This window comes from Eupeodes corollae, chromosome 2, assembly GCF_945859685.1.
Source record: "Eupeodes corollae chromosome 2, idEupCoro1.1, whole genome shotgun sequence".
In the NCBI taxonomy this organism is placed as follows: domain Eukaryota; kingdom Metazoa; phylum Arthropoda; class Insecta; order Diptera; family Syrphidae; genus Eupeodes; species Eupeodes corollae.
This window is the reverse complement of record NC_079148.1, coordinates 4,147,766-4,163,027: the sequence shown is the minus strand read 5'-3', so window position 1 is coordinate 4,163,027 and position 15,262 is coordinate 4,147,766. Positions and strand designations below refer to the sequence as shown.

Here is a 15,262-nt window from a genome sequence, read left to right as displayed (position 1 = left end):
GGTCCATAGAGTATTCCTTCCTCTTCTTCTTGATACTCTTTCAAAGCAGATTGTTCAGCTTTTGAATCAATTCTGGCTTATTTAACGGCATCACTTACGCGCCGCTCGGAACGTGAGATTCGCTTTTCATCACGTTTCTCAACATAAGTATGGGCTTCGAGGCCTATGGAGCATCCCATAACCAACATTACTTTCAAATTACCTTCAAAACCTTAATTAAAGATGATAAGTAGGATCCCTTTTTAAGTTTTATTTTCACCATCGCCGATGTATGTAAGATACTTTACCCCATATTTTTCGATGAACCTGCTGTATCTTTAAAATGACTTCGAAAAATCCCTTTATTTCTATTCTAGACATATTAAAGTAGCAATTTATGAAATCAAAAAAAAAATCGATTTTTTTGAACCCATCACACTGGATGACCCCCTTAAGGCTCTAAAAGTTTTTTGTTATGTCAGTATCTTGCTTATTTTAAGGGTCATTTTTTCCAACTCATTGTAATAAGGGTACATAAGGCACCATTACTTTGGAAAAAGCTCGCTTAAAGGGTCTCTAATGACTATTTTTGTTGAACAGAGTTTTTTTTTCAAAAAAAAACGAAAACAATCAAGTAATCCAGAGTGTATAGAGAAGCCCTAGCTGTTAGGCAGTTTTTTAATAATAAAATAAATATTAAAAAAACCTCTAGGAAAGCAGCGGAAGACCTCTAGAGTCTTGAAGATAACCACTCAATTTATTGTTGTTGTACTGAAGCCGGTGTTTTGTTGGAGTGGGTTCTATATTTGCGTTTTAAACGGGAACAAATTGATCAGAGATGTTTAACTTGAATTTAGTACAATTTTAATTTTTGTAGCGAAGCGACCGATCGTAGCTTTTTTTAATTTTTGTAGATAGATACACAAAATTTTGTTTCTTTTTCCGGCAGATTAAAAAATCTTCTTATTATTATTTGTTTGATTTAATTTAAAATTTTTTTAAAGAGTACAAAAATAGACTGAAAACATGGCAACTAAAAGTGAGTTAACCTCGTTTTGTGACTTCAATACTTACAATTGTTTAATTTTTGTGTTTCCATATAAATTTTATAGTTGAAGGTTATACTTTGGGTAAATTAATTCAAGAGGGTAAAACAAAGCAAGTTTATGATCTTCCGGAGCACCCTGGTTTGTGTTTGCTATTGAGCAAAGATCGTATAACTGCTCAGGATGGTTTGAGATCGCACGACTTAGTGGGCAAGGCTGAAATCTCGAATAAAACAAATGGAATGGTTTTCCAGATATTAAATACATGTGGTAAGTTCTTTACATTTTCAGTGTTTTTTTTTTTTCGTATGTGCCTCACCTACTTATTAGATTCATTTTATTAATTCTTTTTTAAGGTCTTAATACTGCGTATGTGAAACCATGTTCGCCTACTTCGTTTATTGCGAAAAAATGTGCCATGATACCTATTGAGTGGGTTACCAGACGTCTGGCTACTGGATCGTTTTTAAAGAGAAATCCGGGTGTACCTGAAGGTTACAGGTAGGTTTATTAAATTTTTCTTTTTATTTCAATTAATAAGTTTGAGATGTTTTAAGACTATAAAGACTACACATTCAGTCTCAAGCTGATTCATCTGTTTTCTGGATGTGACCTTTCAATAAGTGCGTAAGGCTATCAGCCGTATTCTGCTATTCGATAGGAAAGAATATAACGGTTCAAGTCAATGTTTAAATTGACTTTTTTCAAAGGATTGTACATTTGGCCGATTTAGTTTATAACGAAGTTTTTTTTCAAATAAGGTGATCGTTTACCAGAATAGGGCTGTATAAAGCCAGTGATCTGTAGTTTGATCTTAGTCAATATTCTACCTACTCCTGGCAAATATTTGACACATTGTCATTCATTCTGTAGTTTCATTCACTTTTCACATTAATATCTAGTGAAAAGTCGTTTTTTGGTCTGCAGTCCTTATAAATTGAGTCTTTGAGACTTCCCGCTTACCGGTTTTTTAATTGATGAATGTTAAATTTCATCAATAAAATTTTTGTTTTTTCTTATTGAACATGTAAGAGCTTTATTTTAAGGAAAAAATTTTTGCAATTAGATGAATTCTAATGTCTAATTTTTTTATCAAAAAGACACAGATTTGAACTTAATGGGGTTTTCCATGGGTGAAATAAATCAATTTATTCTTTATCAAGATCTGTCAAAACATAAATTTCCGTTGTTTTTGCATTCCATGAACAAAGTAAATTGATTTACTATTACAATTTTTAGTAAAATGTTGGACGGGAATTTGACAGCTCTAACTTACAATGACAATAAAAAACAATTCTAATCGTGTTCCATGCGTCACAAAAAAAAATCAATTTTTGAAGGAAGTCTTAATTTACCCATAGAAAACCCCATAAGGATATTTTGTAAATAAATTTTACTGAACAGCTAAATGCAAAATGCCAACAGAATTCCATTTTGTTTTAGTTTACCAATTTTTTATTTGGCCAGTTTTTATTTTTAAGTCTCTTAAGAATTTTCTCAAATGAATTCACAGATCAGGAGAATAAAGTGTAAAGATTATTTACTATTTATTAACACCTATAGCAGTCAAATAAGCTTTGCATATTTTTACTTCTTTATGAGTTTTTGAGAGTTCTTGAGAATCATAAAAATTCTGTTCCCGAATTTCTGACAGTAAGGGGACATCATTTATAGCTATTGCTGAAATCAATTCAAAATATTTTTTGAATGGATAATTGACTGTGTTTCCCTTTGATAAGAAATGAAAATTATGGTTCATTCATCATTGAAACCAATTACTGGAATATTTTTGACAGATTGGTTTACATTTTCATTGACAATTTCTGTCATTAGACAAAGATTTACTGATCGGTTTCAAGTAGTTCCTGATTGAAATGGCTGCGTTCAATTTCGTGTTAGATAGGGTATCTTGCAAAGGTAGATTTTTAAAAACCTTGTTGAACGAGTTTGATAGCTGTATTGAGATAGCTGTCAAAAAATAAAAACAACTTTTAGCTGTTCACAAAAAGCAGAGAAACATTTAAGCTTCGAAGTCAAAATAGATCATAATTACCTTCTAAAATTTGGAGCAAATAGCTTCTACATCGTCTATTATGTACAGAACATACTCAAATACAACTTCAACTAACATTTTGTATCTTTTTGTTTACCAACAAATATAAAAATCTGAAATCAATTTTCAAGTTTCTTGAAATTCAACAATGTGTTGAATCAGCTGTACTGTCAGATACCTATATACATACTCCAGAAATTCTTGGATACCTTTGGATTCCTCTTTTGACATCTCAGCTGTTTTTGATCAGTTGTTATTTAAACGTAAAACACTTACAAAAAGATATCCGAATACCCTATCTATCTGAGATTGAACGCAGCCAATGATGTTTTTAAATTTAAACTTGATCATTAGAAGTAAAACTGACAGATGGGAATATAAAGAAAATAGAACGCTTTCGGTGGAACGATTTTGTTCTAAAATTTAAAATCAACAATCAGCTGTTTATTAAAAACGATTTAATCATTAAAAATTAAAAACAGAAAAAGCTGAAATTTTGGGTTTAAATTAAGTATTTTGTTTATTAAAAAAAAGTCATTATCTTTACTTTAATACCAAAAATATAAAACTTAACTTTCCTAATCGCTTTTAAATCTCTAAATTAAATTTTTTGAGTTTACAATACATAATCGTCCCACTGAAGGTGTCCTATTTTGTTTGTATTCACAACTGTCAGTTTCAATGATCAACTCTAGCCTCAAATAATTTCGGTTCAGGAAATTTGGTATCAACTTTTTTTGATAGTTACAACCGAAGTTTAAAACAAATTCAAATTATTGGTTTCAATGATGGAAACCAAGGATAGCTATAATATTTTTAGAAAATGAGTTTCTAGCAACTTTCAGTTTGTAGGGACGAAAGACACAAAGTAGTTAAGTATTATTTTTGTTGTTGAAACACTTTGTTAAGAGCCGACGTCATTATAGATAATTTCTAAAAATAAACCGAAATTCATTTAATTGTTGAAAATATTTATTACTATGTCATCATCATTTTAAGAACACAAAAAATATGCCTATCATTATATTTATTGTTTATTTATTTGATTTGTGTTTTCTTTTTTCAAATTTTAGATTTGCTCCACCAAAGCAGGAAACCTTCTTCAAAGATGACGCAAATCATGATCCTCAGTGGTCTGACGAACAGATCTTATCAGCTAAATTGACATTTAATGGAGTTCTCATTGGTAACGCTTTTTTTTTAAATGTATTTAATTTATTTAATAACAAAAAAAAAACAAAAATTTAAAGCTTATCGATTAAAATTCTACGAGAACGTTAAATGTTTATTATAAATCAAAGTTTATTTCAAAAACTCTGCTGGGGACTGACATCAATAAAAAGATAACAGAATCGAGATTTCTGTGTCCAGATCATGAACTTAAATATATTTTTGCAATCAAGTCTTTTAAAGTTAAAAATTGACCAATATGAACTTTGTATACGTCACGTAAATATTTTTATGATAAGTTTGTTTGTTTGTTATTTTATAATTTGTTTACAATATAATAGAGGCGTGGTATTTGTTGTTCTATTTATTAAATTGGAATAAGAAACAAACAACTTTATTGTTTATAATTTTATAATATTTTTCAGGTCAAGATGAAATCGATATCATGCGTAAAATGAGCATCATGGTTTTTGAGGTTTTGGAGAAGGCATGGGCAACAAGAGATTGTGCATTCATTGACATGAAGGTCGAATTTGGTATTGACGAAGAAGGTAATTTGAATTTAAATTATGAATTGTCTTATAGAAAGAAAATAATGCCTGCATTCTTGCAACTCTCGACTTATAAGACAGTACAAAAAAAACGTTTAAAAATTACATTTTATTACCGCTGGCGTAATGTGTGAATCATCTTACTCAGACCATAATCTACGAACGAACCCCTTACCTTCAGTTCTTATTTCAATCGATTTCAATTTGCAAAATTGAATATTGAATGAATACAATTTAAGTATACATTAAATATTCCTGATATTTTCTTACCAATACTTTGCAAAATTGTCCAATTTTATGAAGTTCAAATTAGTTATGGTCTGAATGTCGCTAAACTTTTTACAATTTTGTTTTGAATTATTCTGACAGAAGCTCAATTGTATCAACTTTCAAATGTAAACATTTTGAAAAAAATGTCTCACTACTTTAAAGTGAGTGGATCCCAAAAAACCATCAGTATTACGAGATAATTTTTCACTATGCAGAAACTACCAATTTCAATTTTTAAGAAACTGTTGCATAGAAGATTATAACTTTTATTTTGTTGCTTCTTTACAGGAAACATAGTTTTAGCTGACATCATCGATTCAGACTCATGGCGTTTATGGCCTGCTGGAGATAAAAGACTACGCGTCGACAAGGATGTTTATCGCCAGCTAACATCAGTCTCCGACACTGACTTAAATACAATTAAAAAGAATTTCGCCTGGGCTTCGGAACAGCTTGAAGGTATCATTCCAAAAAACGATCATTTGGTTGTTATTCTTATGGGAAGTGCATCGGATACAGCTCATTGTGAAAAAATTGCCAAAGTCTGTCAAAGTTTGGGATTAAATACCGAATTGAGAGTAACTTCGGCGCATAAAGGTCCTGAGGATTCACTGAAAATAATGAGAGATTATGAAAGTGTCATAAGTAAATTAGTATTTATTACTGTTGCTGGACGTTCCAATGGACTGGGACCAGTGCTGTCAGGAAATACCACATATCCTGTCATCAATTGTCCTCCATTGAAGCCAGAGAATTTCCAAACTGATGTTTGGTCCAGTTTAAATGTACCCTCAGGTCTGGGATGTGCTACAGTTTTGTATCCTGAAGCAGCTGCATTGAATGCAGCACAAATTTTGGGATTGAGCAATTATATTATTTGGGGAAAGTTGCGTTCTAAACAGATTGACAATTTATTAACTTTGAAAAAGGCTGATAAAGTTGTGCGAGGAGTTCGAGGTGTTAACTTGGATTAAATTAGATTTTTGTTTGGTAAATAACATTTTTAATAAAAAATATCATATATAATATATACAAAAAACTTATTTAGTTTTAATCAAATCAAGCATCATGGGGGTTCTTGACATTTTTCAAATTTCCTGACTTGTAAGAGAATGGTGTCTTTTGGGAACGCAATATTTTAATATTAATAATGCGTTTATTAAATAAATCTAGAGAACAAGACTTCAAATTTTGAAATTGACCTTGAAAGATTGCATTATTAACTTCCCATAGGAAGTAATGAGTCCGATTTGTCAAATTGAACATTTTGACATTTCTCGACGTTTCAAGGTCCCCAGAGTCAAAATAAAAGATTTTTAGAAAGATGTCTGTGCGTGCATGTGTACGTACGTTCGTACGTCCCTACGTTTGCGACGTTTTTTTCGTCGTCCCGAAGAGATATCGATTTCAAATAAATTTTGTTATCCAGATAATAAGGCAGAAAGATGCAGAAAGGGCTCTCAAGAAAATTACGTGGGTGGTTTTTTTTACCATAGCAGTTTTAAAAAAAAGTTTAAAATTTTGGTTAACCCTAAATATCTTACGAACCAATAACGCTAGAGACCTGAATTAAATTTTATATAATATATTGTAATGTGATATCAAAGAAGTATATTTTTTGAAAAAAAATTCATTTAACGGTCTTTTATATAAATCAAAAAAACTGAAACAAAAATTTGTCACCTCCAAAATTTTACGACTAAAATACGATTGCATCTCCAAAACAGTTTTGTGCAACGAAGAATAATAAACATCTGATAAAATTTTGGAAAAAATCGAATTGACAGTTTATTTATAAAAAATAAAAATCTAAAAAACAAATTATTCAAAGTTGGTAAAAATTGAATATCGATTAATAAAAATTGATTTTCGACTCAAATATCTTTTCAAAAATTTGAGATAATAGATTCTAACTTAGTTTTACTTATAAGAAATTTTGTTTTCAACATTAGGACAAATTTTGAGAAAAATCGAAGCGACAGTGTTTTTTTACAAAAAATAAAAACCTAAACAAAAATTAATAAAAGTTGATAAAAATTGATTTTCGACTCAAATATCTTTTCAAAAATTGTAGATATTGGCTTTAAACTTCTTTTATCTTTCAAAAAATATTGTTGTTAACATTCAGTAAAATTTTGAAAAAAATCGAATTGATAACTTTCCATTCCGTGACGATTTGTCTTGCTTAAAAGTTTAAGTTTTTATGGTGGGTTAAAAAAGTTGTCAGTTGAATGATTCTTAAAATTTTTTAAATTAATAACAATATTTTTTATATAAATTTATAGTTAAGTTTGAAAATCTAGTTTTGTTAAACAAATTTTTAGTCGAAAACAAATGTTTACCAATTTCTTACATATTTACAAATTGGATGAATGAAATTAATTTGAGAGACATCAAGAACCGAATATTAATTTTTACCAAGTTTGCGTACTATTTCTTGTAGATTTTATTTTTTATGAAGAAACGTACTGTTGGATTTCTATAAATAAACTACTGAATATCTTAAACAATATTTTCTGTGAAATAAAAAAAGTTTGAAGACAAAAGTCTTAATTTTTGAAAAGTTATTTGAGTCGAAATTAATGTTTTACCAAGTTTTAGTATTGCTTTAAAAAAAAAAACTGTCAATTAGATTTTTCTCAAAATTTTACTGAATGTTGACAACAATATTTTTAAAAGATAAAAGTAGTTTAAAGTCAATAACTCAAAGTTTTGAAAAGATATTTGAGTCGAAAATAGATTTTTAACAACTTTTATTTTTTTTTTCTTTAGCTTTTTAGTTTTTGTAAAAATAACTGTCAATTTTACTTTTCTCAAAATCTTATTTTTTAATTTTTTAAAAACATTATTTGTCGTTGCACAAAATTGTTTTAGAGATGAAATCATATTTTATTCGAAAATTTTCGAGGTGACAAATTTTTTTTTTTTAGTTTTTTTGAATTATAAAAAAACCGTTGGTTGTTTTTTTTTTCAAAAAAAACCTGGTTCGATATCACGTTACAATTCATAATATAAAATTTAATTCAAGACTCTAGCGTCATTGGTTCGTGAGATATTTAGGGTTAACCAAAATGTTCACATTTTTTTTTAAACTGCTATGGTAAAAAAACACCCACGCAATTTTCTTAAGAGCCCTTTCCGCATCTTTCTGCATTATTATCTGTATAACAAAATTTATTTGAAGTCGATATATCTTCGGGTTCGAAGGTTCGTACACAGTACACACGCAAGCACAGACATCTTTCTAAAAATCTTTAATTTCGACTCTAGGGACCTTGAAACGTCGAGAAATGTTCAAATTTTTAATTTGTCAAATTGGACCCATTACAATAACTTCCTATGGGCAGTTAAAAATATAAAAATAATGTTAAAAATGCCAATAAATTTGGGCTTTGATCGGTGATCAAATTCGGAAATCAACACCAAATAATTAATCTTAAACGTATTTAACATAACCAATTAACCAAAACATTCAAGGTTTTTCAACACTTTATAAAGTCAGTTGCAGACCTACAATGCATCTCATAACTAATGAGACTTTCCGAAAATTAAGTGAGATACCAAAATGATTTATAGTGTAGATAGAAGTTAAAGATTTGTACCAGAGATGGCAGAAATGCCATTTTTTTTAATTTACTACATTTGCTACGTCTGCTACATAATTGAGGTAGCTAATGTAATTAAATGTAGTTAACGTAGTTAAATGTAGCAGACGTAGCGGTAGACGTCAAAACGTAGTTTGAAATGTCCATTCAACCACCAAATTGACAAATTGCATCTAAAAGATAACGGTGTAAGTGTGAAAAACTAGCTCTTGTCGTCGGATACACTATACTCCGAAAAAAACGACAAAAATAAAACAGATGATTATTAAATTTGCATTTTTTTATAAAACTTCGAATTACTGGATTTAGTTCATTTACGCAAGATATTTGGTTCTTATGTATAGTTCAGTGTTTTTCACTCGTTAGTCGTTACTTATTCACTCGTTTTTTTAAATTCTTTTTGAAATTTAACGTTTTTTGTGAAGGTAGCACACGTAACAAATGTAGGGTAGTAAATGAAACAAATCAAACGTGTAGTTTATCCAATTAACTACACTAGTTTACCGAGTAGATTACCTGACGTAATCTACTCTTCCATCTCTAATTTGTACTTTAAAAAATCATAATACAATTTCGTGTTAAGAACTAAGTTGTGTTTGAATATGGCTGAGTTCAAAAATGCAACTAGTTGCACAAGCCATGCCGACAAAATTCATGCAAAGCATTTATATGAACAGAAGAACTATTGGAAGAATGCGGCAGATATACAATATCAAAAACCAGTTCATAAATGTCATCAAATTAGGCGCCTTTAAAAAAGTATGACAGAAATAATTAAGTTTTTCCTGTGAGTTAGGCGGGTTTTGGTTTATTAGTTCTTAACAAAATTCTTTCAAAATGTCCAATAAAAATGTTTTATTAGAACTTATTTAAAATGTTTTGAATAGAACAAATTCTTTCATTTATTCATTTCTATGAAGTATAGATATTATATTTCAACTTATTTAAAACAAATCATTTTATTTTTTGCCAAAAATTTAATAAATATTCAATTATTTGACATACTCATCTTGTTTTGACAGTTTACTACAGAGCGGCAGCAGAAATAAAATGACTGCAGGTTTGATAGCATTTCAGCTGTCAGACTGTTTTTTTGAACAGAGTTACCGACTGTAGTAATGCAGTTTATTTACATTTATGAACGCTAATCTTGCATTACTGCTGCATTTTTACATTAATGAACGTACCCTTAATAACATCGTATTAGGTTATTGTTAACATTTTTAAAGAAGTGAATTTCAAAATACTTGATCTAACAGATATATGGGATTTCAATTTGGGACAGAAAAATCCTTTGGAAAAGTATTGTTTTGAATTTTTGAATAATTATTATAGTCTTTAGAAATTATAAACTTATAAGCTTAAAGCACTGAATGCTGTCACTTTTGTTTGCTGAATAGTATAATTAACTTTACTTAAAGCATTATGTGTACATATCTACGTTTATGGTTTATCATACTTGCAAGCTTCATGTTTTACCAATAATAATGAATCACATACCAATTCCATCATCCATGTTCATTATTAGTTTATTTCGTTAGTATCGTGATAGACGGAGGTGTAAATAGACTAAAGACAATTTCTGTAAAAATTTGAGATACAATTTGTTGTGTTTTTCATTCGTTACACGAAGTAATGTCAATTTTGTTTTCAAGACTAAATCACAGAATTTTAAAATCATCATCAGTTCAATTGAGTGGAGGTACATAGAATATAAATAATTATAATAACTAATTAATTTAAAATAATGACAGCTTATCGAATAGAAATATATTTCATAAACATATGATTATATCGGAATATCGAGTGATGAAATACTACGATTATATGAGTGAGATGAACGTAGATAGTTATTTTCCGAAGATTATATATTTGATGTAAACAAATGTGACGTTAAAGATCAATTGTGTTCTAAAACAAATGTTTGGAAGCAATAGAAACGATACTTATGCAGTAAATATATGTACATGTCAAAAACAAAATTATAGATTATCTTTTAAGATAATTGTGTGTTCATTTAAAGGGTTATAACTTAAGTGATAACTGTAATTACAGTTTTGTTTATAAACTAACCAAAAAAGTTTATCTATTCCTCTGTTTGAATCTATTATGATAAGCTGGTTTCACAGTATCGTACATAGGGTGTTTTTAAAGTGACATGATGATGGTTGTTGTTTAACAGTTGGCAATGTTAAAATGTGTTGACATTGAGCAGGTTCAAACAGCATAAGGAAACTTTATTTGCTGTCAATTGGATTTTTTTAAATCAATTTTGACCAAGGCAACTAATTTGTTTTTGAAGTGTAATAAATTTAAACTTTATATCACTAAACTCGTAAAAAGATGTTAAAGCCATTTTTAGTAATTACATATATTAAACGATGTTAACATTTTACTATCTCTTAAAAACTTGGTAAAGTTTAAATCACGAAATGGCTACTTTAACTTTTGGAGATTTGCTAATTCCATATGACATTTGTACAATTATTATTATGAGAGCAGCGGTGGAAATGTTAAATTAAACAGCTGAGAATTTGAATTAATAGGTCCGTTTAAGAGTATAGTTGAGTTCAAAAATGCAACTAGTTGCATGAGCTATACCGACAAAATTCATGCAATGCATTTACGAACAGAAAAACTGCTGCAAGAATGCGGCAGATATACAATATCAAAAACCAGTTCATAAATGTCGTCAAAGTACCTAGGCGCCTGTAAAAAAATATAACAGAAATAATTAAGACTTTTCTTTGAGTTACGCGGGTTTTGGATTTTTAGAGTCTTAAGAAAATTCTTTCAATAAAAATGTTTTATTAGGATTTATTTAAAATGTTTTGAATGGAATAAATTCATTATTTCTATGAAGTATAAATATTATATATCAACTTATTAATAACAAGTAATTTATTTTTTTTTTCCAAAAAATAAATAAATATTCAATTATTTTACCTACATATCTTGTTCTGACATTTCCTGCAGAGCGGCAAGAGAAATAAAATGACTGTAGGTTTGATCGTATTTCAGCTGTCAGACTGTTTTTTTTTTTTAACAGAATTACCAACTACAGTAATGCAGTCTATTTACATTATTTTATGAACGCAAATCTTGCATGATGACTGCTGCATTTTTCCATTAATGAACTTAAGCAGCATTCACATGAGCGCGACCAATGAACGACGAATGACTTACAAAATGTGAGTTTATATACGTTTGAAGACATATTTCCACACAAATTCTTAACAAAACGATAGCAATATAGTTTCTATTTGATTTATGATGCATACTTTTACTTTTCAATATATTAATAAATTTATTCGTCGCGAAAAAAATTTAAGTTGATACGAACTGTCAAACTTTATTTGCGTTCCACATTATCCACACTCGCAACGAATAAAATAATCCCGCGTACTTAACCTAAAAATTCGTTATTGTTTTGGTTTCGGTGATCAAAGTCAAACTTTATTCGCGACGAATTAAAAAATCTCATGTGAAAGAAATGTCAAAATCGACGAATATTCGTTCATTCGTTGGTCGTTGGTCGTGCTCATGTGAATAATGCTTTACCCTATTTGCGTTGTTTATTTTCATGAACTGTCACTTTTTAAAAATGTTTGGATGCTCGTCTGAGAATAAAAGGCAATTAGCAATTTACTAGTTAGCAAAACAAAAAGAAAGGTTTTAAATTATTGACCCCCTTAGTAAATATCAAAATTTTAAGCAAATTTCTATTAGTAAATTGTTAAGTCCAATAAAAGGTTTGTTAAAAATGTTGGCCAATTTTATTATTATTTTTTACTACTTTTTTACTGTAGGTATTGTTAAGAAATATTTCTTAATCCTTTTAAAATTTGACAATTTTTTAACAAAACAATAAATAAATTACAGAGTAATAAGGTTCATCTGTCAGTCAACTAAAACAAACATGATCAGTTATCATTTTGACATAAATGGTCTTGACCTGGTAGTTTTTGAGATTTTTCTTGAATAACTTTCCAGTCAAATCTCCAATGAAGTTCCCTAATTGGAATGCAATTTTTTTGACAGCAGGCCAATCAGAACTCTGTATTTTATTTATTTTCTGAACAATTCTATCTAGTTTTGTGTAAATGGGTTTTTTGCAAAATTGGAAAAGAATTTAGTAATATTTCTTTACAATGTCTTGATTGACTAGTTGCTTGAATAAGTGTTCTGTAGTCAACAATGGTTTTTAGCACACAAATGAAAGTTTTGGTTAGTGAACTAAGGTTGTGAGTTTGAAACTTATAAAACATGAAGAACAAACTAGTTGCTTTGAGAAAAATGTCCGGTTAAAGAATGCAGTTGACTGCAAATAAACCTACCCATTCTCAACTGTCAAACAATAGACAACAACTATCGCAACTTATCATGCAGTAAAAAAAACACCCTGTAGAAAAAAGTTAAATGTTTGTCGCTTGAAGCGAATTTTGAAAAAAAAATGGACTTATGTCCATGGTTTTCCCTTGGACCTTTTATATTCAGTAAAAAATGTTTATTCGATTCGTTTTTATATCACCTTATATAACATATACTCATATTTTGATCTTATTAAAACACCTAATTTTAACATATATACATAAGTAACATTTTTGTATAACCTTCAACTGGATTCCATAAAAGTAATATCAATTTAATTCGCGCGTCTAGAGGAGTCGTCCTTAGTTGAGGTCAGGTTGTATGTAGTTTATGCCAAATTCGGCATTTGAAAATGTTAAGATATGATACCTATTTACTTTTCAGTATTCAATCGAATGCTGATCTCGTTGGAGGTTTGTTAAGCCTCATTCTCAATTTTAACTAGAAATATCTCTCACATCAAACGTTATTATTTTTCTTTCATTTCAGTTAATAAAATGTGTACCAACAATACTTCAGTACATAGCGCTTCTATAGACGAAGTACATGATGTTCCAATGAGTGAAATTCATCGACCATTCCCACCAATTTTAGACGAAGAAAAAGTCCAGTCACTGATGTCAACTTTAGAGGTATATAAACTTAATATATTTTTAGTAATTCAAATACCTATAAAGAAACTATTTTTAAAAAATTCAGATCGAAGAAACTCAAGGCAATGTCCCTCCAATTGATATTCTATGGATTAAGGGTTCCGAAGGAGGAAACTACTTTTACAGTTTCGGAGGCTGTCATCGATTTGAAGCTCATAAACGACTTAAAAGACCAACGATAAAAGCTAAATTAGTCACATCTACCCTAAGCGATTTAAGACACTACATGGGATCAAGCACACCGCAGAATTTGAAGTGAAAATATCACACAATAACTTAGTTTTATATTTGTTTAAACATTTATTTAAAGATATTTCTGAAAGTCTTATTTAAAATATGGACAATATTTTACGTCAAATGCTCAATGTTATTTTATATAATACAAAATAGATGTACATACATACATAAATATGTATACCGTTGATTGATTCGATTCGCATCAAGCGAGATATGTAGTAAAATTGTCTTGAAAACTTAAGTGACTCAAATTTTTATTTCATAAATATACTACTCTTTGGGTATTTTTATAAAAAAAAAAATTGTATAAAGTGTTGTTACAAGAAAATATTATTATTTTATGCAATAAATAAGAAACCAAACTTTCCTTTTAATTTCCATATTTACACAGAAAAATCACTTAAATGAGGGCAAGCAACTCGTAATCGATTGAAGCCGTTGAATATGTTGTAACGATCGATTGCTTATATACATAGAAACTGAAGGTGCCACTACAGTCCGGAACGGAACAGGGCCCCAACCAACATGCGTTTTCAGCCAACTCGGTTCCTATCTATCTGCCTCCAGTTGATGATGAGTTTCTTATAGATGGTGACTTTAGATGCTCGAGAGAGGACTTTACTACTCAATTGGCTTCTAAGTCCAAAGAAGCAGCGGTTTGTCATTATCTGAATTTATAACGTTGCCTAAGTAGACAAAGTCCTTAACTGCTTAAAGTTATAGCTGTCCATGGTGAAGGTCTTATCCTCATTGACCACTTAAACCATCTTCTCCACTTTCGCGACAGTGCTCAAAAATGCTCTACTGACATCCCGCTTGGATCTTTTAATTATTTCAAACGAATCGGCGTATCTTAGTAATTGGATTGACCTTTGTAAGATTGTGCCTCAAGTGTTGGCTGTTGAATTTTGTACAATGCTTTCCAGAACAATATTGAAGAGGTCGCACGGCAGTGCATCGACTTAAGACTAAGACCTTTTTTAATATCAAATTCATCGGTGAGATCTTTTCCGACCTTGATAAAGTAGTGTAAATTTCCCAGCGTCATTCTGCACAAACGGAAAGTTTGACAGGGATGCCAAAACTAAATATTGCCCTGTAAAATTCTTCCCTACAGATGCTCTAACAAGCGGCTTTAATATCGATAAAGAGATGGTGGGTATCGATTTGAAGTTCCTAGGTATTTTTCAAGATCTGCTGTAATGTGACTATTTTGTCAATCGTGGACCTTCCTGGTATGAATCCACTCTGATAAGGACCTATCAGGTTGTTGGAGAACGGCTTCAGACGTTTACATAATACAGCAGAAAGGATCTTATATGCGATG

The 15,262-nt window shown here is 29.9% G+C and overlaps 2 protein-coding genes across 2 annotated transcripts; both read left to right on the top strand.

The window, feature by feature from the left end:
• Positions 1-827: 827 nt before the first annotated feature.
• Positions 828-6,108, top strand: LOC129944480 (bifunctional phosphoribosylaminoimidazole carboxylase/phosphoribosylaminoimidazole succinocarboxamide synthetase). The gene is made up of 6 exons (XM_056053933.1): positions 828-1,018; positions 1,092-1,295; positions 1,382-1,526; positions 4,152-4,264; positions 4,674-4,799; positions 5,358-6,108. Exons 1-6 carry the CDS (start codon positions 1,006-1,008, stop codon positions 6,041-6,043), a joined length of 1,287 nt encoding a protein of 428 aa, XP_055909908.1. The 5' UTR covers positions 828-1,005; the 3' UTR covers positions 6,044-6,108.
• A 4,086-nt stretch (positions 6,109-10,194) lies between these two features.
• LOC129945810 (putative sulfiredoxin) lies at positions 10,195-14,309 on the top strand. Its single transcript, XM_056055739.1, has 3 exons — positions 10,195-10,376; positions 13,535-13,677; positions 13,745-14,309. The coding sequence occupies exons 1-3, from the start codon at positions 10,310-10,312 to the stop codon at positions 13,955-13,957; spliced, it is 423 nt and encodes a 140-aa protein (XP_055911714.1). The 5' UTR covers positions 10,195-10,309; the 3' UTR covers positions 13,958-14,309.
• Positions 14,310-15,262: the final 953 nt, after the last annotated feature.